This window comes from Puccinia triticina, chromosome 14A, assembly GCF_026914185.1.
Source record: "Puccinia triticina chromosome 14A, complete sequence".
NCBI classification, from domain to species: domain Eukaryota; kingdom Fungi; phylum Basidiomycota; class Pucciniomycetes; order Pucciniales; family Pucciniaceae; genus Puccinia; species Puccinia triticina.
In genome coordinates this window covers 991,643-1,017,917 of record NC_070571.1, presented here as the reverse complement: position 1 = coordinate 1,017,917, position 26,275 = coordinate 991,643, and the positions used below count along the sequence as shown (strand labels likewise).

Here is a 26,275-nt window from a genome sequence, read left to right as displayed (position 1 = left end):
TGGCGACCTTGTTGGCCCAATCTCTCCGGCCTCCAATGGGGGTGCTAGATACTTTCTTACACTTGTCGACCAGTACACCGGCTACATACACTCAGCAATCCTCAAGGAAAAAAGTCAAGCAGTCGAGGCCATTCGGGACTTCAAGAGGCTATTTGAAAATCAAACCGGAAAGACGCTGAAGAAACTCGTCACGGACGGCGGGGGAGAGTTCTGCAACAAGGCCCTTGGTGTGCTGCTCAAGGACGCAGGAATACAACACAATGTGGCGCCGCCGTACACTCCGCAGAACAACGGACTGGCGGAGCGGGCTAATCGAACTCTCATAGACATGACTCGATGCATGCTTATGCAGGCCAATCTGGCACCTGAATGGTGGGGTGAAGCAGTCCGGACAGCGACCGCAACCACTAACTGTCTGCCTTCACTGGCAAAGAGCAAAAAGAGTCCGGTCGGATTACTGTTCAAGATAACTCCGAACATGAATTTCTTTCGTCCGTTTGGCTGTTGGGTGTGGGTAGTCAAACCGAAGGCTAACAGGACAGACAAGTTTGGACCTATCTCGTGGGAAGGAGTTCTTCTAGGTTACGAGAATGACTATTCCTCGTACAAAATATGTTGGTTAGAAGATCGACAAGTGATTACAGCAAAGCACGCGCACTTCGACGAAGCTCACTTTCCACAACTAGGGGCGCTTTGTCGAAGCTACAACCTGCTGAGTGACGATCGTCTTCCGAACTTCAACTCCGAGGCCGACCTTCCATTTCGTGAAGAGGAGACTCTCCCCGATGAAGGCGAAGAGGTGTCGCGGGAGGAAGAGCAAGATGAGCTGCTTGAGATTGAAGGGATACTGAACCAAATCAAGGCGACCGGGTCCGACAAGAACGCTCAAGAACTCGAAGACGTTAGCGAAGACCCTCCGGCGGTCGGAAAAGCTATCATAGGCGGTATTGACTCGAGGAACATCATTGATGGGAAGCGGCAACGGAAACAGGCATTTACAGTGACGGTCTCAATTGAACCAAAAACTCACAAGCAAGCCATGGCGTGTACCGAAAGTGACAGCTGGAAGGCGGCGGAGCTCAAGGAAATCGACAACATGAACAAACATAATGTCTGGACAGTTTGTGTGCGGGTAGAGAGCGATGACCCAATTCCAGCAACATGGGCATACAGAAAAAAGCTTGGCTCCGAGAACCAAGTAGTGGAGTTCAAAGCGCAAATCTGTGCGCAAGGCTTTCGGCAAACTCACGGTCTCAATTTTGAGGCTAAGTACGCTCCAACTGGTAAACCGGCATCTCTGCGTTTCCTCCTCTCGTTTGCGGTCAATAACGGGCTCAAAATCCATCAACTGGACGTGAGGAGTGCCTTCTTGACTTGTCCGCTCGAAGACAAGGTCACACTTCTGCCTCCCCCCGGGCTTGACTGTCCGCCGAACTCAGTGCTGGACCTGAACAAAGCAATATATGGTCTGAAGCAGGCACCGTTGGTCTGGTACAAGCGGCTATCCTCCTATCTGACTACACTAGGCTTTCGGACGGCGATATCTGATCCTTGCGTATTCTGGCGAACTGCTTCGAGTGGGAAGCCCGCCACGTGGATCTTCGCACATGTCGACAATCTAGTCATCATTAGCAATGAACCTGAAGTGTTTAAAGAAGAAATGGAGCGCGAGTTCGACATCAAATACATGGGACAGGCGGAATTTCTACTGGGCATGAACATTGAACGCTTCAATGATGGGCTTCAGATCAATCAAACTCAATACATTGATCGAAAGCTAGATGAATTTCACCTGGGCGACCTACATCCGGCCTCATGTCCGCTCAATCCTCGGGAACACTTGAAAAAGGCGACTCAAGCGGAAATCAAGGAATTCCAAACTCTGGGGGTAAATTATAGGGCCTTAGTAGGCTCTCTAAATTACCTGAGTATTCTGACAAGGCCAGACATCGCCTTTGCAGTCAGTACGCTATCGCAATACCTGGAGACGCCTGGCATCAAGCAGTATCAAGCGGCCATTCAAGTGTTCCGGTATCTGAAGGGGACCAAGGAGATTGGTCTAACTTATCGAAAGCAAGAGTCACACGGAGTACGGGCGTTCGTTGATTCTGATTGGGGCAACTGCCTGGATACCAGAAGATCCACGACTGGATATGTTGTACAAGTCGGTCAACACTTAATAAATTGGAAGTCGACCAAACAATCTACCGTTTCACTCTCGACAACTGAGGCCGAATACAAAGCCTTCTCAGACCTGGGAAGGGATCTGGCCTGGGTGGCTAATCTCGCGGACGAGACTAAGATCTTTCTGAACCTGAATAACATCATGGTGTTCATCGACAACAGAGGCGCGATTGATCTAGCTAAAAGCAAAACATCGCAAAACGGTTTCAGGACAAAACATATGTCTATTCGGTTGCACTTTGTGCGCGAACTCATCGGCGTTGGATTGATCACTATCCATTACATCAAAACGACAGAAAACTCGGCGGATTTCCTGACGAAGCCTACCGGGCGAGCAATCATCCGAAAATCCTTGGCCAAGCTATCCGTAGTCCAAGTCTTGACGGCTGCTTCGCATCTTTCGACTCGAAGCACGGGAGGCTGTGAAGATACACGCCTAAGTGAACAACCTCAGTCTCATAAATTGAGAAAGAGGTTGGGAGCCCAATCAGCTGCGGAGACAGGTGAGCAAAGCGAACCTTGAACCGCAGTCCAGAACCGCCGCAGCGGGGCAGAAAAACTGACCACATCTCTTGGATGGGAACAGGTGCCACGCACGCGAGCAGGAAGATTAAGGTTGCGGAAAAACTCGGCAACAAGTCTCTCGCAGATAGAATAACCACAGCAAGCGCCAAAGGTAAGCGGCTGGGTCTAAATCTGTCGAGCTGATACAGATGAGAGCTAATGCCTCATTTATAACTTCACTAGACGTCGTTAACCAAAAGGATAACACGGACGGATCCGATTCCAAGCAAAGCGCTGGTAACCAAATCGGTAAGCACTCGTTGCAAGGCCAAAAGGCAATGGCAGAAACAAAAGGCTAAAAGACTTACGGGCTTGTCATTAAAACAGACAACGTTGCCGTATTGTTGCGCCGTTTCAGAAAGTGAAAAGGAGAAAAGAGCGCAAGGCTCTATCCAAGTAAGAACCGAAAAGGTTTCAAGAGAAAGGAAGACAAGAGAACTAAAAGTGATGAACTGTTGCTCTCAGATCTCTCGGACGACTCGACTTCTCTCTTGAGATAGCAAAACATCGACCCGGTTCACCCTTTCCATTTCTTTATCTTTAACTTAAGTAGAAAGCGGCTTGTCGCTTGCTCTTAGGTAAAACTTATTTCCTTTTTATTTCAGCTCAACAAAAGATTGTATTTAGATTAAAACAAATATCTAACTACAATGTAAATCTTAGTTTCCTGAAATCTTTCAAGCGGCACCTCTGATTCCAACGGGTACCCCACCTTCTGGCAAGGGAGTCAAGATGTTTGCGCCCGCTCCTACGGTACGACTGGCCTGACCAGAATTCTCGGCAACTCGAGTGCCCAAAAAGCCGAGTTGCATTGCTTCGACCAGAACTACTTCGAGCGTGAGCAATATGACGCACAAAAACGATGCGATTTTGAGAGATAGAGGATAGGATAAGTGGGCCCAAGGATGATATGACACATGATTGTTGGCTTTTCGAGCTGGCATGTTAGTTTGCCTATCCGTTTGTACTTCACTTGGTAAAAGGTTTGGTTTAGGGGTGCACCGGTGGCAGTTGAGATGAAAAGGAATGTAAATAAAATGTAACAAAAGATTGACTCAGGTGGATTGCTTTGAGAGCTTCGTGGACGTTAGTTCAGATTAAATACGTTGGAATGAGGGAATGTAGGACTGATCAAATAATCCAGGACGGAAAGTAAGCTTAACCGTCATAAGTCTTGCTGATGGACATGCGTACGTTTTCTCCTTCAAACTCGGCCTGACACTTTGGTGGTGCTGCAAACCTCGACTATGGTTGTTAACGGGAGATATAGGTGCCATACGTAAATACGTGTCGGTTTGAGTGACGGTGACTTGAGTAGGAGGACTATGTACAGATCCGACATCGGTCTCCAGACTCCGTATGAACACACACCTCAGCCAGACAGCACCACAACCTACCCAACACTCCTGGAAGAGACAACCTGGGCGAAGAAGGTGTTTTCAACGAGCATTATGTATTTACATAATACTCAGTTTGAATTTTTCTTCACATCTTGGAGCATCTTGGATGTGAGGTGCGATCGAGCTAAATCAGCCCCGTCGAGTGGCCCGAAGCGGTCGGGAGTCACCGCCCGACCACCCGATGGGACACTCCGAGGGGCTGATGGCGTTCGCAACCACTTGACCGGGGCCCAAGTTATTCAAGGCATTATCATGGCGACCCTTAAAACTCATTTGAAGTCAGCTCGGGATGCAATTACTGCCAAAGACTGGGAGAAAGCCCTCGCGTCGGCCGAGGGGGCATTGGCGATCGACAACCAATCGTATAGCGCGTAAGATATCTACTGCTTAGACCTCTGTCGTGTCTGGAGCAGCGCAAACTGATTTGGTTGTTATTCCAGTTACGTGTTCTTGGGTGTAGCTCAGCTGAACTTGAAGAGAGTATCCGAATCTGAGGCTGCCTATCGAGCAGCAATCAAAATCGATCAAGTTCAGCCTCTCGCCTGGCAAGGCTTGATTTCCCTGTACGAACAACAACATGACATCGATCGGCTGATCGCCGATGCCCAGAGCCTAATGCACATTTGGAAAGAAAAGTGAGTTTTTGGTCGAAGCAGACGAAGAATACTTCAACTTCGTGCTGATGGTTTAACAAACTCTCCTTTGCCGTTGATTTCTTTTCGCACTGCTCGGGCCCATTTCGAGGGGTGAAGCTGAGAAGCTTGGGTTGTTGATGTTGAAGATGATCACTCTTCCTCAAAAATCACGTAAGCAGGTTAGCTGTCTTTTCACTGAAGATATTTTCTGTTGTTCTTCACGATTATAATCGGATGGCTATTCCAGCTCTTGATCTGGGGACTGCAACATTTACTGATCAGTTACTAGCCCGTAGTCTGTCGCTGTACTGTCTCTCGTCTTGGGCGACTCGCCATTTCATTCGTTACTATCAACGCTTCCCGAACCGGATCATACCAATCCCGAGGCATCACCCCTTCTCAAACTTCAACTCATGCTTGCCAACACATTGCCGACGTTGCATGAAATAATTGAATTGGTTCAAACTGAACAGGACGAGACTATCTCTCGCGAAATCTCCAAAAGACGTACTCGATTAACTTCGGTCCCTAAGACTGCCGCCCAAACTAGAGCGGAGGTTATAAACGAAGTCTATCCTTCAAGCCTACTTCCTCAATATTGGCAGCAAGTATTAGATCATCCTCTCGCTGGCGATGAAACCAGAAGAGAAGTCGAAGCAAAGTTGTTGGCGTTTTATATCGACTGGCTTGAATCTTTACCCTCTCCATTTGCCGATGAAATACCCAACTCAACCAAACGCATCGAAACCGGCTCGACAGCCGAATCACACGCTTCTTCCAGGCTAAAAAAACAGGAAGCTAAAGATTCCATTCGTCATAAAATCGAAGACTTGGCCCAAGGGCAAGCGATTCTCAGAATTTCCAATCAGAAGGCTTGGGATATTGTACTTGATTGGGGCGAAGTTCTGCCTGACGGCCAATCAACGGATTCCTATGGCTTCCTAAAGAATCTTCCCGATGCAATGCCTGAGTTGGTCACTTTTTCTAACTCCTCTTGGATCTCTAAGCCATCAAAACTGACAGTCTTGATCTTCATATTCCCAACGTAGCGCGCCCCTATCGACCCTTGTGCGAGCCTTCCAGCAAATTCATAACGAAGCGGAAGAGGAAGAAGATGTCGCCTTTGAGGATCCGCTTGAGCAGATTGAGCTTTCTTTTGAAGGGGCTCAAGACCACTCTATATTATCCCATGTCCTTGCTGCGTCGGTGTACTTCGACTTGAAAGAGTGGTCAACAGTCATCCAAATAGCCCAAGGAGGTCTCACCAAATTGACCAAGCTGGAAAAAACAATTGGGAAACGGCTACCAACTTTAAAACGACGGTTGACGATTCACTTGGCTTGTGCTCTCACTTATGAAAGCCCACCTGTTCACCATTTACGTGCCACTCGCTACTTGGATGCAATCTTATCGGATGAACCGAACAACGGGCATATCTTGATGGCCAAAGCGTGTGTCCTACGGCATAGCAAACAGTGGAAGCTGGCTAACGATTTTTACTCGCGTTCTCTTGAAGCTTTGCCTCACTTGACTTCTCAGGAACGGCTTGAGATGCGATTACAACAGGCTTGCTGCCTTTTTGAAATCGGCAACATAAACCTCGCGATGCAGAATCTGGAGCAAATTGTTGAAGGCTGTGAAGAACTAGTTGAAGAGGATGCAGATAACCAAGAAGCTAGTCATACTCTTGCTCAAACTTGGTATCGTTTGGGAAGATGTAAATGGGCTCAGAGTCACCCAGAGGATCAAAATTGCGCAGGATCTGATGCTAGTGACCTCGAAGAAATCAAGCATGGCGCCTACACTTGTTTTATCAAATCAATCAAATGTGACACTTCGATTGCTTCTTCCTTCACCTACCTTGGATTATATTACGATGAACAAAATGATCATACTCGGTCTTCAAAATGCTACCAAAGAGCTTTCGAACTGGACGCTACGCAGGAAGTCGCTGCTTTCAAATTAGCGTCGGAGTTTGCGGATAACAGACAATGGGATCTTGTTGCAGTTGTGACGAAGCGACTCCTTTTTGGAGGTGTCTCGGAAAAGATTCAATTCAACTCCGAAGAAGATGGACCGACCAACTTGATAAATCTTGCGAGCTATCAACAGCACGTCTGGGCGTGGAAGGCAGCTGGAGTTGTTGAGCTGAGCGAAGGGAAATATACCGCTGCAATCAACACGTTTCAACGTGCTATCCGATGCTCTCCTAACGATCATCAAATCATGTTAAAATTGGGGTTGGCTTACCAAGGCGCTGGAAAACACGTCGCCGCTCTTAAATCTTTTATTGCCGCTCGTCAGCTGATCGACAAGTCAGTTGAAGAGACTTCGCCACCCGATTCAGGAGGCTCCTCCGCTTGGTACGTAGATTATTGCATTGGCGATTCTCAGCGGCAACTCGGCCTCCTCGAACCTGCTATCAAAAACTTGGGGAAAATCGTCGAAAACCGACCCGAACAGCTCGGTGTCAAGGTCATTTTGGCTGAGACGAAATATACCATGGGCCTGAAGAATTCTGAAAAGGGGGCTTTCGCTGAAGCTGAATGTGAACTGACTCAATGCCTGGATATTGTTCGAGATGTCCTTGAAAAAACTAAATCTAGATTAGTTATTAAAGCCGGCTGGAAGATTGCCGGGAACGTATTCGCCGAGTTTGCTCGGTGGAACCGCACCATTCCCATGACCACTTTTCTGGTCGATGCAGGCGAAAGCGACTCGAATGAACAACTAAGGGCCCACCTTTCGTATTTTGTCAATCTCGCAGCAAAGATGAATGTCGATAATATCCTGGCGAATGTCAAATCTGTCAACTGCCTGGAGACGAGTGCGATTCTCTCGGAGAATGGCTCTCCTGGAATATTTCTTTTGTTATCCGCTCTCGCCTTTAAAGTTCGGCTGGTCATCGAGCTATCAGAAAGTCAGAAGAATAGTGCGGCGGATGCTTGGTCTGATCTGGCGATTGCATTAGGAGGTCTCAGTAGATGGCTTGATTCGACTTTAAGCAAGACTTCGTCAAGCGACCCTTCGAGCTTCTTTAAAACTCAAATGGGCCCACAGGCCACTTTATCTGAAGCAGTGCACTGTATCAAAGCTGGCCTGCAGATGAACTCCTTCAGTTCCGGAGCCTGGAATACCCTCGGTGTCTTAACCTTCAATCTTAATCCCAGGCTCTCTCAACATGCATTTATCAGATCCGTCGAGCTTGTGCCGAAGAACCATATCGCTTGGACTAACCTTGGCTTCTTCTATGTGACCCATTCTGACTTGGACCTGGCGAACCAAGCTTTTGAAAGAGCTCAGTTAATCGAGCCCGACTGGTCGTTATCTTGGATGGGCCAAGGTTTGATAGCTTCTCTAAATGGCCAACAACAAAAAGCCGGCGAGCTGGTTGAACATGCTTACAGTCTGTCTCTTGGAAGTATCGTGAGTTGTTGGAAATCTGGCTTTTGATAACAAGCTCTCGAGTTTCTTCTCACTTTTGACGATATTTGTACCATTGTGGGATGATCACGCAGACTACAATCGAGTCTTGTTACGCCACGGTTACGTTGAAGACGTTTACCAACGATGCACCAAAGTCGTCACAGCACACCAGCACGCTGATTGCTCCGATGTTAGCTGCCGAAAAGTTATTGAAACGATATCCGAAGGATCCAACTTTCTTGAATCTGCATGCGCTTATTTCAGAATGTTTAGGAAACTTCGACGAGGCTGCTCAAAGTTTGGGAAAATCAGCCGAGCTTTTGGAGGCAGTCTACGAAGTGACAGAGTCAACTGAAGTTGAACGACGGTACATGTTGGCAAACTTGAATTTAGGTCGAATTCGGTTGCGTCAAAAAGATTACGAAGAAGCTATCAGTGCACTGGAGACAGTTCTTAGCTTGAGGCCTCCATTTGATAAGAATACCGAAACAATCGAATGTGCTCTTCAATCAACAGTGATCCGAGTCCAAGCGGCCTGTCAGATCGCAATGGCCCGATACTTTTCACAAGATGCTGAACAGTGTCTGGTTGGCCTTGACAAAGCTCTTCGTGAATTGCACGGTATTCAGCTGGACGAATCATTAGGACTTTCTAAAGAGTTGGCGCCCTATTCATCTGCTGTATCAGGAATCATTGCCAGGGTACTCTGGGCACAATCAAAGGAATCGAAAGCTAAAGAAATGATATCAGACGTGATTTTAAAGAATTCATCCGAAAAGTTCATCGATTACGATTTGATCAATTCCTTGTTGGCCATTACAATTCTTGAAGGAGGATCGGACGAAGCACTCCAGACGGCTCTCAACACCACAGATGAATCCAATGGCGAATCAACGGAACAAAGTCTGGGGAGCGGGGAACAAGTGCCAGTCCATGAGTCGATGGATGAAGCCCAGATTCATAGGAAGGCCAACGTAGAAATCATATCAAGACTTGAAGAATTGATTCTCCGAACTACACGGAACAAAAGGATCACGCGGGATACCAAATCAGAAACCAACACGATACTCAACTTTTTGGAGTTCACGATCAAGTTATTAGACGAGCGCCCAAGCCACAATGGACATGCTTTCGTCAAATCCTTCGAGACTGTCAAGGAGATTTTGGGCAGCTGCATTAGGGAAGTGAGGGAAACTGAGGCCGACAAGCAATTGATTAAACAGCGAGCTATCATTTTCAAATCTTTTGATGAGCAACTCGCCGTTTCGGATCTCGCCGCAAGCAATGAAGATCATTCCGACCATCCAGGGGGCCAGACTGGGGATTTCATCGATGAAACTACGATCTCTTTGGCTGATCAGTTGAATTTCCTCGTTTAATTTCTCTGCTGTGGAATGTTCACTTTGCTTTTCTTAATCTAAATTCTTCCATCCCGAAGCACCTTAATGTAAATCACCGCACCACACAATTGGAGCAGATGGCAACATACAGGTAGCTAAGTGTGTATCCTATTGGGGGTTACGTGATTGTGGCCAACTTTTTAACTCAAGATAACGGATCAGCTGAAGTTGTTCCTCATCAAGAGCGATGCAGTCTTGTTCCAAGTCGTCCGAGGTGGCCCCAGCCTTCTCCTTAATCAGCCAGAACAGGGACTGTAGGTCTTCAGTCCACGATGACCATTGGTAGGTATCACAGACAAAAAGAGGTGATCACTTAATTTACTGCCCACTCCCTCGTTTAGAGGCTTGCGCTTTGCACAACGGATGCTTTGCATCAGCCCAGGCTGTTCCAGGGCCGTCCACATTGCTGGCAGTGGTTAGGGTTAGTAAGTTAGACAGCTGACACGCTGGACGTGGCATGAGCTTTCCGAGGTGGGTCTGGGTTTTGGGCAAAATCACTACTCCATTCTAACCACATGAATTTTGGGGAAACAAAAATTTCAAAAAGAGCTTCCAGTCCAAGCTTTCTTGGAAATAAATATGTGCTAGCTTCACAAGGCCACTCGAACGGAGGGTTCGAGTGACCCACGCGGACGGAGCACTCTGTTGGAGAGGCTTGTGAGTTATTGCTCAATTTATGCAGGAGCAGAAAGTGCCTGCTACACAAAAAGGAAAAAATGGTTAAAAAACTTGAATAGGTCCTTGTGAAGGATTTGTGCTATTCGCCGGTCCTGTAGCAAGGGGATAACAAACCAATGGAGCCTAATTTGGATAACTTGCACATTGTTCTTTTTTTCAAAATGTTATTATAGGACAATGTTAGTGATAGAGAGAATTTGAGTAGGCCAAATTGTAGAGACTGTGATGTAGCCTGAGGTACAGTTGGGACAGACCCTTGGAGAGGCTGGGGGAGGAGCTATAAAAAATTCAAAAACCTCCCAGCCAAACAAACTTTCTGCTCCTGTGTAAAATCTGCAATAATATGCAAGTCCCTCCCTGTGGGAGGGGTGGCTTCGCCGCCAGCCACCAGGGGGGCTTGTGTTAAGTTAGAAGTATTATATACAGGACTAGAGGCTACGGCGGCTTCGCCGCTGTGGGTACATGCCCCAGGCCAAACTTCAGTCATGGGAAAGAGCTCACCTCAGTCCAGACAGATGCTCCAAGCCAAACAAACAATCTACAATCAGAGCAATTGCCTTAATTTAATGTAGCTGCAGCATGACACAGATAACTCTCAACACCACCCCTCCTCACCACCTTCCTATGAATCCCTGACGGCTTGCCTAAGGTTGCCTGGGATGGGTCAGACATTTTATCATAATTGCAATATAGACTTGGCTCAACTATGCACACATGATAATGTCAAGGGCAAGCAATTCACCTATCTCAAAAGGCCAATTTCTAAAACATTTGCTATATAGATGAGGAATAGTCTTTGTGCCAGTTCTTCTGCAGCCCGCCATTGAGGAAAATCACCTGTCCGCAGCAACTATGAAAATTTAAGTCGCTGTCTCCTTTGATAGAAAGTGAAATGTAAGAACCGAGTGTTATAACTTGGGGTATACCCTCTCCTACAGTACAATCAACATTTGCCTTTGTGGATGCGAAAGAAGAGGCTCATTTTGACAAAAACTTTCTTATCTTCATTGGTAGATCAGTCAAATTAGTAATAACATTATGCACCGGTATCTCTCCTCTCTCAATATTGGTAAAGAGAAGTCAATCATCAGAATCAATTGCGCCCAAGACACGGCCCAAGACTACCTTTAGGGAAATTAAATGTTAATTCCCACACAACTCACACATAAGCAATTAGGGAAGGGTCTCACTCGTTTAAACCCTGAGTGAGTTGTCATCCTGTCTGTTGGGAGAGGAGTCGCCGACCTGAATTCAAGTTTAAGTGATTCATTGTGACTGAATCCACAAATTGAGCCCTTCATTGAGTAACTCCAGAAGCTATGTTTTTCCCGCTGAAAACGCTTACGCTGAGGCTCACAGGAAAGAATGGCATCGCCCCAGGCGCACTTGACCTGGGAGAAGCCCAGAGAAGATTATTCTCCATGACACCCAGCCTGTTGATATTGTCTGAAATCAGAGAACAAGTATCAGCTAGGTTCGAAGGGGCAAGGCTATGTCAACTCATGTCATCCTCCACAAAAATATTGACCCAAAAATGCAGGCAGTCAGTCCCGCCAAGTGAGCTTCTTGTCGATCTCAGCGCGCGGTTGCTTTGAAACATAGTTTATGTTTGTGTGATGTCCTACGGGATTTGAGTTGTGCTGATCAAGATGAAGACATTGATAATGAAGGATTAAGAGAGTATATAGGCTGTGTTGTCTGGAATTAGGGCGCAGGGGTTACTTGACATTAATGTAGTGTTGCAGCTTGCGGTATCTCCCGCTGGTGGAAAGGAATGGCTTGTCCTTACGGCGTCGTCATGCTCACCAAAATACCCACCTCGGACTGAGTGAAAGGCCATGTTTAATATATGAATCAGTCGGTAGAACAAAGGTTAGGCCGTAGGCGATCCAACGACGCATTAGCCCGTTATCATCGACTCACGGACCGCAAATCGAGATGGTGATGTTAGCCACTCATGATGCTAAGTGCGCTCAATTCTTGATTCTCCGCGCTACAAAAACGGGTCAGTGTCGCCCAGTTTCTCGAATCCTGCTAGTCGTCTTGGTTACCATGAATTCTGACGACTGAGAGCATGGCCGTAAGAGGGTTCGCCACGCGAGTTTGTCGATTTATCTGGTTAGGTCAACAGTTTTTACCAGCCAAGCTCGAGTTTACTTATTTTTTAACCGGTCCAGATAACAAATCAGGTTGCCGTAGGCGTCTCAGGGGGCCGCAGGCGGCCTGGTTATCCTCGATTTTGTTAAGGGGAGGGAGACGGGGGTTGACATAACAATGCTGACGCTGCCAAACGTCGTCGACTTGATGATAGATGATGTTTCCTACAAAGTTAAAGTTGGGCGTGCAAGCAATAACGCTGGCTAGTCAGTATGGTCAAGCGGCCGCGGTGACACGATTGTAAACATTTGGCATAGTTACACGCACACCCAGACCAACGTATCCACAAAAAATATGCCAGCTTGACTGGCTGGGCACATCTTCAATGGCTAGGTTACAAGGCCCTGGCTTAGCGGTGTTCAGGAGGCGGGCGGCGGTGTTCTTGGTTTGCCTGAAAAACCGTGGTAACAGACTGGGCCTGGCGAAGGGGAAGGGTTTTCCTGTCGTGGGCTGAGATCGGTATACAAGGGCGGTATTGTTCTGGGCCTGGTTTTGTGTGCGTGGGTCCTGGTTTGAGGTCCGAAGTGGCTGATTGTATCAAATCCAGGGGGGGGGGGGGCTGATTGGAGTTTGGTTCAGGGTTGGCTGTCAAGGCGAGGGTTTCTGGCGCGGGTTGAGTGTCGCAGGTGGAGTATTGATAAGGAAGGGTTCAGCAGGTGAGTGGGCAAGTCGAGCGTTCGAGTGCTTAAGTAGGAGCGGCCAATGGTCGTGTGTTCCCCAGGGAGCTTGGTGATGCTGCAAATACGGCTATCCATCTCCCTCAACCCTTCCGCTGTTGCATGTGCGCAGTTTGAAGGGCGAAGAGTGGGCCCCCCACTGGTTTGCAGCCTTTGCTGCGGGCCGGGGGCCTTCACGTCCAGTCCTTTTGAACCGTGCGCTTGACGCGGGCTGGGGGCTGAGCCTGTGGCACAGCATTTTTGCTGGAGTTGGAAGGCTATTTGAGTTGTTTCTTTTTGTTTTAATTGTAGGAAGTTTGCAGTTGTTGCTTTATGTTTTTGTGATTTGGGGGTACCCATGCCTTTTTTTTTTTAAAAATTGTAGGCAGAACCCTTGAATTTTTTTTAAGGTGCTGGCAAATCTGTTTTCATTTTTGTAAATTGTAGGTAGAACCCTTGAATTTTTTTTTAAGGTTCTGGCAAATCTGTGTCTTTAATAAACTTGGATACTTCCCAGAGGCCAGTTATAATGAACATACATTGGAAGAGGGACCAAAAATATAACAAAAATCTGTTTAAATTGCAGGAAAAAGATACCAGATTGAATTAATCAGCAGACAAAAAAAGAAGTTGTATGTATAGAGTTGTATTTCATGTCAGTAGAATAATCATTAGCCCGGTTCAAGTTGGAGCTTGAACACTAATTTTGACCACAACTTTTGTAAGTTGATCAGATTCTTCAGAAATCAATAATTCTGAACTTTTCTCTCTTTTTGTAAATTTAGGCCTTGTTTGGTGCTGGTATATTTGTAGAATGCAGATTGTTTTAAAATCTGATCAAGTTTTGGTGAGCCTGATCAGATGTCACATAGGATGTCTAGCAAAAAACTCATCTATTGCCCGGATTCTATTGGCTCTAAACAAGGCCTTAATCATCAACTTTTTGTTAAAGTGGCCAATGTGAACTGGGCTAATAGTTCTGTTGAATCTCAAAAGCCATTTTTTTCTACAAAGAGGCTTTTGATATATCTCCGTTGACGTGCTGTTGTACTCAAAGGGAGATTCCAAGGGAATAATCCAGTTGATTTAAGCTCTTGTGACTGATAAGGCATTGGATGGTTATACACCATTGGTACTTCAAGTCTCTTGTCAATCTTCTCAAATAATCTAAGCATTTTTTTGTCATTTCCAAACACATTCAACCACTTTAAGAAATTCCTTGACTGGTAGTAATAACTGATCATCTTGAAAATCACTGCAGCTTTTCTTAACTGGAATTCTTGGCTGTCAAAGTTTGTTTCTGAAATTCTATCTTTAGAAATATTAGAATGTAGTGATCCAGAAACTATTTTCCCAATTTCATATTTGAGAAATTGGAAAGTTTCTTCATTATCTGGTAGAATGCTGTTTGAAACAGAGCTTCTTGGATTTGGATCAACCAGAATCTGAAAGAATTTCTTTTGAAGTTGATGTTGTTCCTCCAAAACAATTTTGTCTGTATCTTGATAACCAAACATCCCAATAATTCTTGCATTGCAGCCCCACATTATCTGTAAGAGGCTATTCAAATTTTCAAACATTCCTTCCGCATGTAAAGTGGGATCAACAGATTTCCACTTTTGATATTCCTCATGCACTAAATGTGAGTCAAACCCTTCTTTGCTTCCTCCAACCTTCACCATAAGATCCCAAATGTTTTTGGGTTCATGTTGGATGAAGAGACTTGATTGTGATTGAGCTTTGAAAGAATCTAGAAATTCTTGATTTGAAAGAATTTTAACACAATGATTCAAGACTTTATTAAATAATCTTACCAGTGTCCTGTCTGCTAATAATTGTGATTTACGCCCAGTATCCAAAGGATTATTCCAGGGTAGTAGGTTGAGCTTAGTCATATCTATGCGTCTTCTATCTGTTTTTGCAATTTTCTTTGATCTGAACAAAATTGTAGCCAGGTGATATGGGAAAAGTATGTTACGTTTTCCAAACAGGAAACATGACTTGTCAATGTTTCTGGTTGCATAATGAAAAATCAGAAAATCTGTAATCATATTAACAATGTATATTTGGTCATAATGTACTACTCCTGAAAGATGGAATCCTTCATCTATTCCACCTCCCAACTGGTAAAAGCTTTTTTTATATTCTGGCGGAATTTTTGTGATGTGCTTGAATGGATTGTAAAAAAATTCTATAAGACCTTTGGCCTTTATTTTGGCTTCATCATGATCATTTTCAAAAATGTTAAGAAGCCAATCCTGGAGATAAAAGTGCTCCTCCAAATAATCTTTCTCTGAACCTCCAAGACTCTGAAGAAACTTAATGTGGATGAACCAGAGATGGTGTGCAAATTCTGTACTTGAGAAATCTTGCTTTTTTATTTGAAATCTTCTATCAATTTCATTTTCAATCCTCTGTGTGAAATCCAATATTTGGGTTTCATGCCTTAATTTCAAGTTTTGGGCAACTGGATCAGCATCATAAATGGTGTACCCAAGAATCCAAGCTGACACCCTGCATAAATTCACTTTTCCAGCAGCCTGGTTCAAGTTTCCAACAATTTGTGCACTTTCCTGGGTCTGGGTTGAAGAACCTGTTGGATAAAATCTATCCAGGTTCAACAACTGATCAGATGCATCTGTTGAAGCTGTTGGTGCCTGAAGTAATATATTCTGCTTTTCAATTAGTGTATTTAATTGCTCTTTTGGCTGGAAACTTGGACTTGTTTCTGCTACCTTTTCCTTACCTTTGGTAAGATTTATGGGACTACCTGTCTCTCTGATTTTTTTTGGTAAATGTGAAAAACCGGTAGGTTCAGCCAAGACCAAGCTTCTGGCAAGCCTGCTTGAGTTGTCATGATACAGATTTTGCAGTGGTCCAGGAGCATTTGTGGGCATATCAGAAGTACTCTCTCCTTGCAAAATTGATTTACCACCTTCACATATAGATGTCTGTAGGTTTTCCTCAGGGGACTTAACCAAGACTTGGAGGTCTATGTTTCTTGGTGAGTTGCTACATTCAGCTTGAATCAATCAAAAAGGACAAGAATAATGAGCAAAGTACTCCAATCACTACGTGCGCAGTCCAAGCATTTGATATGTAACCATTAAGAAGATGGATCTAAATATTTGGGTTTTTACTTTGAACCACCTTGGGTGATACCCAAACAGAAACAAAATTTGCCCCCGAGAACTGAGGGGCATACCCACTTTTTTGTTTTTTCTGCATTGGATGATGCGAAGCATTTCCTTCAGAAGTACCGGTACGAAATCGCGAGGACAGACTGGACGCAACTTCCTCGATATCGATGCTTGCTGGACTATCCACCGACTGTTTGTCTTTCGCACTTTCCGAAAGTTCCCATTTGGCCAAGTCTTTGAACACCGGAGTGGAAGATGGCTTTGCATCGAGATTCGGCTGAGGGTCATGATCTGAATAATTCAATCATGTGCTGATCAGTTCTCATGATGGCTACTGTCTGACATGCATTCATATTGAAACACATCATTGGTGAAGGTCCCAAATCAAGTACAGATGTAGCTCACAATTAGTCCGCTGAAATGCGGGATGATGGCCATGTTCTCCGAAATCTGCGCCTCCCTCTGATTGGTAAGATGGATCGTTTTTGCCGATCAACTCTATGGTTAAAGAGGTTTCTGTTTTGTTAGTCGCCCGCGCAAAGGGGACACCATACATACTAGCATTTCAAAGTGCTATTCGAAAGTAAGGAAACCACTAACGAATGAAGTTCCTGGTTCTAGGCCCATTGTCGACTTGACTGTGAGTGGGTGTGAATCCAGACGCTCTAGAATTGCCTGATAACAAACAGAAGAACATCGGTTTGCAAATCGATTGCTTCATAGATATGACTACCAAGCCGCTGAAAACCAGTGTCAGATTAGACGTCATTGTCACGCACCAGTAGGATCCATCCAGGATGATGGCCTTCCACTGGTGTCCCATGAGGAGCCAGTTGAGTCGGGAATTGCAAAGCTGCTTAGCTTCCCAAGACTGGTAGGGCGGTGGATGACCCAGTCAGCATAATGAATGAGGCATGGATTCACCAAAACGAGAAACACAACCTTTTCCCTTCTCTTTGTAATTCTGCTGGGTTGAGTCCGGATAGCACGCCTTGCGGCAATCCAGATGTTATCAGGATGACATACGCGTAAAGCGTAGAGATGGCTGGACATCGTCCGAAATATTTCATGACGGGCAGCTCTGAAAAATTACTGATGGCGATAGATTTGTTTATGGGGCATGCCGATCAGTTGATCGGCTTTTATGGCCATGGGTGGGTACGGCTACGACGCAAGCCTGCTGAGATTCCACAGCAAGAGTAACACACGTTTCACACCAGCCGATGAGACCGCAAGTTACAAGTCTTGTTGGCTGTGATGCGCGGCAGGTCCTTACGTTTCTGTTTGATCTACATAACATAGTCTATGCAGAAGACCAAAAATCCACAAAACATGTTCCAGCCAAGAGAAAGTTTATCACCAACAACTAGGAATCAACCTAGAGAAGCGGATCCTTGCAGGAATCACTTGACTTCTTATGTTCCACTTCATCATCAATGATGCATACGATGGTCTAGACCAGTGGGGAGATATAGCTGGATAGATACTATCAAATTTGATTTTGTTATACTTCTTAAATTGGCCATAAATGTTTCAACACACAAGATGGTAAAGAGACAGAAAAATCAATGAAACTCTCAAAGTTTGAGCCATTATTTGCTTGCTTAATAATACAGAGTCAATGGGATAAAGAAGGAAATAATACATTGCTCCTCAAGTAGACTGTAACTGGGAATCCAGACTGGTCAATGGGACATATCTCACGCCGTATAGTTCATGTTGAGTGATACTCCCGTCCGAATGCTTGTCGATTTGATAAATTGCTTGATTGTCTTCGCCAACCTATAGAAAAGTTGATGTTAGAATCGTGTTTCAGCACGGAGGCTATCAGCCGCTCTATGCGAACAATCAAACAGCAAATTGGTCGGTAAGGTTACTGACAGGTATGAACATCCGTCCAGGGGCATTGAGTTGGTTCAATAAGGATTCTGGAACCTGTCACGGCCCGAGAGATGAGATATGAGAGATAGTGTTGTACAGCTCAAGATGAGTATGAAAGATTCGAGCTCACAGTTGGGGCAGCCGCACCGACATGGATGACGTCCCATGCTCCTCCATGTCTCGGATCAGGGTTCCTTCCATCCTCACTGCAGACACTTATTTCCGAATTGTCAAGGCTGGGCCCTAAGCCGTCTTTCCTCAGATTGCCGATCGATTGTATGGCAAGCTCAGGAATATGCTCGATCCCTGTATTCCATGCAGACCCAATCAGCCACATGAGAGCTGTTCATGATACTACATTTTACGATGTAGGGCATTCGCGCTGACCTAGAACGAAACCGATAGTCGGCGGTGACACATTGGGGGCCGGGCCTTTGACTAAATGGTGAAAGCATGCTAGCATGTAGCCGCTACCGCTCCCAACGTCTGCGTGAGGATTTATGCATAAAGGTTAAGGACCGGCGCGGGGCCCAAAAACCAAACTTGAAGTGTTGACGAACCTAAGACTCTTGCACCTGGTTTCAAAAAAGGTAGCAGGTTTTCGAGCGCGTTTGCATGCTGACAGAATATCCGGTCAGCTCGATTTTTCGCGATCACTGACGAGCACTCCTCATGAGGGATATGTGTTCGCTTTCACTAACCATATGAGGCGCGGAAATTGTGGCACCGAAGCCAATAGATCTGCAGATTTGAGGGTGAAAAAAGGATCAGGAATGTAAGAATTCCGATTCCGAATCTAGAGGTGGTAAATAAGTAGGAAATTTTCTTCGAATGAAACCGGTCGTGAAAGCAGACTTGCCGAGGTCGGTCCTCGTATGCATACGTTCGAGTGCCAGGTAAGAGATAATTAGCCCGATCAACGTGCTTCATTGCCTCAAGCACCCTAGACAACAGAAGTTCATAGCCCTGCTCAGCAGCATGCCGATTTCCAGAGACGGGTACACCAACCTCGTGGATTTCATCAAGCCATTGGCAAAGAGGTTTTGTACGAGCTGATATCGGTCAGCGTCGAAGCCGGTGTCAGTTCAAATATGTATGCGGTCATCGTGTCTGATCTACTGACTTCGTTATTCGTCGCGCCATGTGATCTCCAAGCCATCACAATTGGTAGCAGTCGTCTTCCTGCAGTTGGAAATTGTGCATGAATACATGGCAGTTGGTTGGCCCCCGACTCCCCCGGGGTGATGCCGTATCTCATCGCTCGGCCCCTCCGGCCTGGCCAGCCTCGTCCTCCATCGCCTCTTCACCATGAACGCCGGCCTCCCGACACTTCAGCCGATCCGGAATGGCTTCACCCAGACAACCCCGGGCCAATCCTTCCATGTCACCAGGCCATCGGCCGCATCCTCTCCGGTCGAAATCCACTTCGATGCACTCGATCGGTTCGAATGGAACGACCGTAAGAGACTTCCTCTGTCGCCGTCCACTTTATCTTTCGTAGCATTTTTTAGCTGAACTTATCTATCGAATTTTGTATCCCTTTTCGGATAGGCTTTCAGCAAGTTCTAACTTCACTGGCCCGAACCGGCCTGCCTCCTCCTCAATCGTCTCTCAGCTGGTCAACACTCCTCCAGGCCATGCTCTTCTGTCTCAAAGGAACTGTCCAAAACTACCTCAAGCTGGGCGAGGCCTCACTGTTTGATACCCGAGAAGAACCGGCTGGAGGATGGCTTTGGACGTCAGAGGATCTGCAAAAGAATATCGATAGGATCTCTCTAGCCTTGAAAGATTTTTCCGATGCCAGAGATCGTATATTAGAAGAAAGGAGCAAAACAGAAGATCAAAGCATGTCGGATCCAACCCAGTGCTCTGAAGCGATTCGTACCATTCAATCTGCACCATTTACGATCCAGCGACTGGCCGAACTGATGTTCCACGACTCAAGCGTATCATCATCCAATTCAACTGGAATTCATCCGCATTACACAACCCTACCCAAATATCTCAGAGCCATCCAGCGCGTGCTCTCAGTCAGTTCACCCGTCAAATCCTTCTCAGTTAATACATTCATAATGACCGAGCCAAATCAATTCATTGGCCCATCAAACAACCAATCAAATCCATCCACGCTCATCAATGGTGACAGTCTCTCCTCATCTATCATCCATACCCCTCGACCTCGTCGCCATTCTACATCCACACCGATCACCCCAATCCTCTCGCCCGTCCCCTGGCTCATAAATTCAGACAACCGCCAATCCTTATCCCCCGAGCTCGCGTCTTCCGATGGCCGCCGATCACGACACACCTCGCCCCTCTTGCTCTCCTCTGAAACCGATGAACGTCCGATCACCCCGCCCTTGACCAGCCTCTCCTCACCTACCGTCCCACTTCCCACCACTCCCTCGCATAACCCACTCACAGCAACACTCATCAGCCCAACTCGGACAGCTAACTTTCCATCTGCCGTCCCTTCCTTAACTCAGCAACTCGTCTGCTCACCCCCGCTTCAACCTGCACAGCTTCATCCTGAAATCACCCCTCCTACAAGTCAGTCAATTGAAGCTTCTGCTCAAGCGGAAAATTCTGAGACTTTGGAAAACACGATTAAGGAAGCTTTGAGCCAACCTTCTGATGATCCTCCAAAGACTGACCAATCAGAAGACGTGATCATGCAAGATGCTTGATTGCACTCATCTTACCTCGCACTTGATTTTGTTTCTTAAAAAATCTGAGCAAAAAGTCGTGTGTTCCAGTGATTTTTTTTTTTTGGAAATATCTATTTACCACAATCTTCTGACTTGTTGAGAATCTTACCCACTTACACCTTTTCTGGCCTTCAAATGAGCACATTTTGTGCAGCTGAAATTCCAGTGAGTGATAGACAAAGGAAAAGATCTTGAGCAAACAGGAGAGGTTACAATACATAAATGAAAAAAGCATTGAACATTTTTCATTCATGTCTTTCAATCCTCTTGTTTCAGAGATACTCCGCAAAGGCAATATGCACCTCACGTTCATTGAGAGCTAGCATGATCTCTCGTTGGGTCTTTTTCGCCCATCTCGCCTTGTTCACTCTTACCCAAGGTCACGATTCATATTTGCACAAGTCATTTCATCCAGATATGTAAATCTTGGAATTCTCTACTGGGTTTTGCTTTTCTTAAAAAAATAGGGAACAAAAAAGGGCAATCAATCAATCTATGTCTTCAATAGACCACGGTTGACAGCGCCGACCGCGCATCAGGGCGAGCTCTAAACATCAAGAACACACAACATAGTTAGTATTGTACATGATAAACAAGCCGGATAAAGAGTAGTAGTTGCCCACCTTCACCCGTTCGCATACCGATTCCTTTTTCCAATCTTTTGCCCTTTCCACCAAACCCATCGCCCATGCCTACAGGATAAATACAAAAATGAGATCCGTGTGACTCTTCATATCCTCTCTAAAAGAAAAGCAGGACGTAGGAAAGAAAAGAGGAGCGGGAGCTGGAAGAAGAGGGGGTCGGGTCGGAGAAAATACCCACCAACGGGTGCTCCTCCAGATTGGAGCATCATCAGTGCCATCTTGATCACGTTCATCGGATTGTTACTTCGGGTGACCTTAGCGCTGAGATCGGAAATTCCAGCGGCTTTGGCAACCTGATGTATGAATGGGCTGCACCTTAGTCCGAAGCCTTAAGTATGGACACGATTGATCAGACATTGCCCTTTGACAACCGAGAGCTCTAGAAGAGTGGAAGACTGACCAGGCGGACGCGGTCTCATGACGATCTCGGTAGCATGAAATTTCGACCTGAGTTCTGAGTGGATCGTTCTTCCTTCAAACACATTGACGGGAGCCAAGTTCTTGATGGCATGTTTGGTAGCCGCAGCAGCCGCATCGCCCATTCTTTCACTCTTCCCCTCCCCACAGCCTACCAAGCCTTTCCCATTACCGACGACGACTAAGGTATACATGCTCGGGATCTTACCCTTGCCGGTTTGGTTGACGACTCGCTTGGTGACCAGGGTGAATTTCATGAGTTTCCTCAGATCGCGTTCGTCTAGTGAGTATGGCAATAAGCATTCGATCGTCGCTGAGTTCCCCCGTTCTCCGAGTGATTGGCGAACGATTTCGTCTGGGATCGGGATGAACGGTGGCTTTGATCCGAAGAAGATTTCATGGTACGGTCCGGTTTCCGATGGATGTGGGTCGAGTAGGGGCGAGAAGAGGGAGATGTCGACCTGGAATTTTCTTTCGGCCCGTGATGGAGTGGTCGGAGCGCTCTTCTCTGAGTCCTTTGGCGCCAACGTCGAACTGTAACGGGGGGTCGGTGGTTTCGTCCGTAGAACAGCTCGCAGAGGACTCGGACAGCCGGCTAGGGTCTGATGGAGTAGGTTTAGATGCCGCCCAGTTGATTGAACCGACATCCTCTATCGGCGTTCGTCCCTTGTTGTTTTGCTAGGTGACTGTGATCGACTGCTATCCAACTGCAAAGCTTTCCTCCGAGAGTTGGATGTCGATCAGTGGGGTTTTGTTCACCTCATTCTCGGCATGTCAGCTGTTGTGGCCAATCAGTGACAGCCGAGTGACAGGCCGGCTCCGGCAAGCCGCAGGGAGAGCTACATAGGCAGCTCCAAGATGAACTTGTGTCATAAACAACCCGAAATGGATTTGTAAAATTATGGATCATGCTCGGACATTCTCGACGGGAAGCATAAAGACTAGAGAATTCACTCATGGGCTTAGCCTTCACTGTTTTTGGCAGAAACAGAGAAACAAATTTAAAAGTGGATATCCGGACGGCGCGCAGAGCAGGCCGGATAGCTTAATGTCTGTCCGGTTACTGTTGATGATGAGGACACATAACGGAGAAGAAAAGACAGTCACATTTGGGAGGGCCCTTGGATTGGTTTTCTTCAAAACTTGTTTACTCTCCTTTACATCTTGATTCTCGCAGACTTCGTCTCGCCCATGTGGCTCCGCTGCTACCTTGCGTCATACAAGAAGCCTCAGCATCGCAGTTATCACCTCTATAGGCTTTACGTGGAATGTATCTCCAACTATTTCCTGACCAACCCTGAGACGATCACTTTCCAAGGTTATGTGTCAAGGTCTCATAGGCTCTGCGGAGTCAGATCATCAGCCGGTCCCCTCTTGCCGGAAAACTTTCTATATGTATGCTATATCGCTGCCACCAGATTTGGAGGCTCGTTTCATCACTCTCGGGTGCTAGTCGGTCCCTGTGTCAGTGTCGGCGTAAGAGTCAATAAATCCAAGCGCTGAAACCTTGCGATAAGAACAATAGTACATACATGACCAGCGGCATGTTACGCCGCATCAGGTGCCTGTCAGGCCGTCCCGTCTTCGCCCCTTCTATCCGCACACCAGGACTGACGAATCCAATATTCCCCGCACAACAATCGCTAGAGCTCACAGCGAGGAGTTCATCTTTTACTCATCGAGGTAGCTCACACGTACTTTAACTCCGGCTCGAAGGCTCAAAGGTTTGCTCATAGCTATACAATTCTGTTGTGATACAAGCTGCATGAGTTGTAAAAAAGGAACTATACATCGTTTGATGCTTGATTGACTGAGAGGCTTTGGACGGCACATTCCACATCCACCGCGGCACCAGTCTGATGACTGATAAAAAGCCATTCGTCCCGGAACACCTTATAACCCTTCATCACCTACGCTCTGTTGAATCCACTTTTCCGAATCCCCTTTACTTAGACAACCGACCTATCTTTTGACAACTAACTCGTCATGGCTAAGTCTTTAGTACATCTACTTGTTGCTATCGTCTTCTCACTTGGGCTGCTCGGTCATTCTACCGCCCTGGATTTTGCCTCACTTGCGAAACGCGCAACGCCAGAGGAGTGTCCAAGGTCTGTTTATGCTGCATTCAACTACCAATACAGCCAACTAAACACAAAGAATTAACTTGATGTTTTTTTGGCATTCTTGATTCACAATTATCAGTCAATTGAAAGCAAGAAGTCTAGATTCGAAAGCCCCCTTAGAACGTCGAGCGCCACCACAATGTAGAAGTGACAGCTTCTTCCATAGGTGAGCAGTCTGGGAAGCCTAATGGGCTTGCATTGCCCAAAAAAATTAATTTCTGACATGCATCTACTTTCTTTCTCTCTGAAAATAAAACACCAGGGTCTGTTGAGTCCAAACAGGGCCTTTTATTTGGCTGGACTGTCCTGATCTTATTGGGAAACAAAATTCATGTGGCTACTTGTTCAATTTAAATCCATTTATTGCCACTTGGTTTTAACTCATCAATATCAATGCCTTATCACAATGTTACCAAGAAATGAATGTTTCTTTTTTGGGCCAGATCTTCTTTAATATAAAACTCAGCAAGAGTAAGATTGGATCATAAAAATAGCATGTGTATATATGTGAATCCATAAGTAGACAAAAATTCATGGGATTGTTTGAGATGATCAAAATGATTCCTGAGTATATCATACACTTAGGGCCTGTACCATACCAACAAATTCCAACTTTGGATTTCAATTTCAATTTCAATTTCTGCAAAATATGAAATTCACAAGCACATTATTGCTGAAAGCAGTGGTGATCATCTTCATAATGAGCAACACTTGTCACACCATTTTTGGAAAATTGAAATTACATGTTAATAACTTAATTTGAAAAAATTGGCGTCTATGGTCCCTTGAAATCATAAAATTTTCAATACATAAAACTATAAAAGCATTAAGATTTCAAGTGAAAAGTTTTTATGTCCTATTTTAAAAATACTAGCGTTTAAGGGCGGCTACGCCGCCCTGTGATCGCTGGTGTAAATTCATTCACCATTAATTTAAGACACTTCCTAAAATGTTGCCTTTATGGTATGCCAAGGTGGCATCCTCCTCCAACCAGAGTACGCAGATCACCGGAGTTGGATTTCATAGAGCGGGTCGGATAGGTGCGCAGAGGGTGTTGATGAAACTTCTGAAAAGAAACTCAATTTCCCATTTTTGTGGGATCAATTGCGTCCGGGAAGATTTGGAGGCACGCTGGAAAAGGTGTCAGCCTGGAGAAGGGCTAGGGAAATGACTCGGGGTGATTTTAAGAGTTCTGAAAAGAACCTTAGGTAACCGTTTTCGAGTGATTGATTGCATGTGGAAAGATGAAAATGGAAGAAAAAGGGGAGGGGGATGTGGGCGAAGGTGGGAGGGGAAAAGGAAATTAAATAACAGAGTCCGGCTTGAATTGAAGTATAGGGGAAAAGTATAAAAGGAGGCAGCGAGTCAATGATTGCTGGTCATCGCTTGGCTCTTGCTCGGCGCCAATTGCTTAAAGAGCCAAGCAATCCAGGTGCATTGGGACCTGTATTTTTTTTTTGGGTGGGGGAAGGGAGAAATGCTGCCATTTTTTTTGTTGGTGGGCGCGGCGGTCCGCTTAATGTTAAACTGTTAATTGCTCTACTTTGAGTGTTTGGGTAGTACATAGTTTTTCAGCTTGGAAATTCATGATTTTATGGTGTTATGATTTTATGCAAGTCAACTTTGAACAGCCTAACTGCATAATTTTATGTGTGTATTGCTAGCTCAACCATAGAAACTGAGATTAGATTGATGCAATCTGGGTGCCCCTGGGAATTGCAGATTCCACCAGGAAAAAAAAATAGTCACTTGATGGCAAGTGACATGATGCAGCTTTGGTTTCTGCTCCAGAGCTACTCCAGCGCTGCTCCAAGTCTGCTCCACCAGCACTTGTAGAGCTTGCAGGACTGCACCAGAGCACTCAATGTGGCACAGTCAGCTGATCCTAATTTTTTTCCCAGGAACAGCTGATGCTCATCATAAGCTGAGCAGTAGGCATTGACTGAGCCTGGGCCAAAGCTGAGCATTGGCTGAGCCTGGGCCACAACTGAGCATTGGATATTCCAAGCCTGAAACAAATCCAAGTGTCAGCTGGACCAAGAATATTCCAAATCTGAGCATCAGCTTAGCCAACAATGGTCCAAAGCTGAGCATCATCTTGGAAAAGGCTTGTGCAGAGCTTAGGATCAGCTGGGACAATACTGTTCCAAAGATTAACACCAGCTGGGCCAAAAATTTTCAAAAGCTGAGCATTGGCTGAGCCAATGCTGGTACAAAGCTGAGCATTGGCTGAGCCAAGGCTGTTCCAAAGCTGAGTATCAG

General features: G+C 45.9%; 6 protein-coding genes across 6 annotated transcripts; 3 read left to right on the top strand and 3 right to left on the bottom strand.

Moving 5' to 3' along the window:
- Nucleotides 1–4,073: 4,073 nt before the first annotated feature.
- PtA15_14A58 (uncharacterized protein) lies at nucleotides 4,074–9,588 on the top strand (the record flags this gene model as incomplete). Its single annotated transcript, XM_053163227.1, has 6 exons — nucleotides 4,074–4,519; nucleotides 4,589–4,783; nucleotides 4,893–4,962; nucleotides 5,080–5,753; nucleotides 5,833–8,209; nucleotides 8,302–9,588. The coding sequence occupies 6 exons, from the start codon at nucleotides 4,074–4,076 to the stop codon at nucleotides 9,586–9,588; spliced, it is 5,049 nt and encodes a 1,682-aa protein (XP_053026732.1).
- A 6,632-nt stretch (nucleotides 9,589–16,220) lies between these two features.
- PtA15_14A57 (uncharacterized protein) lies at nucleotides 16,221–17,293 on the bottom strand (the record flags this gene model as incomplete). The annotated part of the gene is made up of 5 exons (XM_053163226.1): nucleotides 16,221–16,531; nucleotides 16,646–16,738; nucleotides 16,841–16,980; nucleotides 17,020–17,111; nucleotides 17,267–17,293. The coding sequence occupies 5 exons, from the start codon at nucleotides 17,291–17,293 to the stop codon at nucleotides 16,221–16,223; spliced, it is 663 nt and encodes a 220-aa protein (XP_053026731.1).
- A 600-nt stretch (nucleotides 17,294–17,893) lies between these two features.
- On the bottom strand, nucleotides 17,894–19,280 carry PtA15_14A56 (uncharacterized protein; the record flags this gene model as incomplete). The annotated part of the gene is made up of 9 exons (XM_053163225.1): nucleotides 17,894–18,022; nucleotides 18,122–18,175; nucleotides 18,252–18,427; nucleotides 18,509–18,607; nucleotides 18,682–18,739; nucleotides 18,823–18,862; nucleotides 18,981–19,064; nucleotides 19,130–19,173; nucleotides 19,245–19,280. 9 exons carry the CDS (start codon nucleotides 19,278–19,280, stop codon nucleotides 17,894–17,896), a joined length of 720 nt encoding a protein of 239 aa, XP_053026730.1.
- Nucleotides 19,281–19,429: 149 nt separating this feature from the next.
- Nucleotides 19,430–20,808, top strand: PtA15_14A55 (uncharacterized protein; the record flags this gene model as incomplete). Its single annotated transcript, XM_053163224.1, has 2 exons — nucleotides 19,430–19,580; nucleotides 19,673–20,808. 2 exons carry the CDS (start codon nucleotides 19,430–19,432, stop codon nucleotides 20,806–20,808), a joined length of 1,287 nt encoding a protein of 428 aa, XP_053026729.1.
- A 509-nt stretch (nucleotides 20,809–21,317) lies between these two features.
- PtA15_14A54 (uncharacterized protein) lies at nucleotides 21,318–22,537 on the bottom strand (the record flags this gene model as incomplete). The annotated part of the gene is made up of 4 exons (XM_053163223.1): nucleotides 21,318–21,376; nucleotides 21,453–21,521; nucleotides 21,652–21,801; nucleotides 21,874–22,537. 4 exons carry the CDS (start codon nucleotides 22,535–22,537, stop codon nucleotides 21,318–21,320), a joined length of 942 nt encoding a protein of 313 aa, XP_053026728.1.
- Nucleotides 22,538–23,876: 1,339 nt separating this feature from the next.
- PtA15_14A53 (uncharacterized protein) lies at nucleotides 23,877–24,183 on the top strand (the record flags this gene model as incomplete). Its single annotated transcript, XM_053163222.1, has 2 exons — nucleotides 23,877–23,998; nucleotides 24,093–24,183. 2 exons carry the CDS (start codon nucleotides 23,877–23,879, stop codon nucleotides 24,181–24,183), a joined length of 213 nt encoding a protein of 70 aa, XP_053026727.1.
- Nucleotides 24,184–26,275: the final 2,092 nt, after the last annotated feature.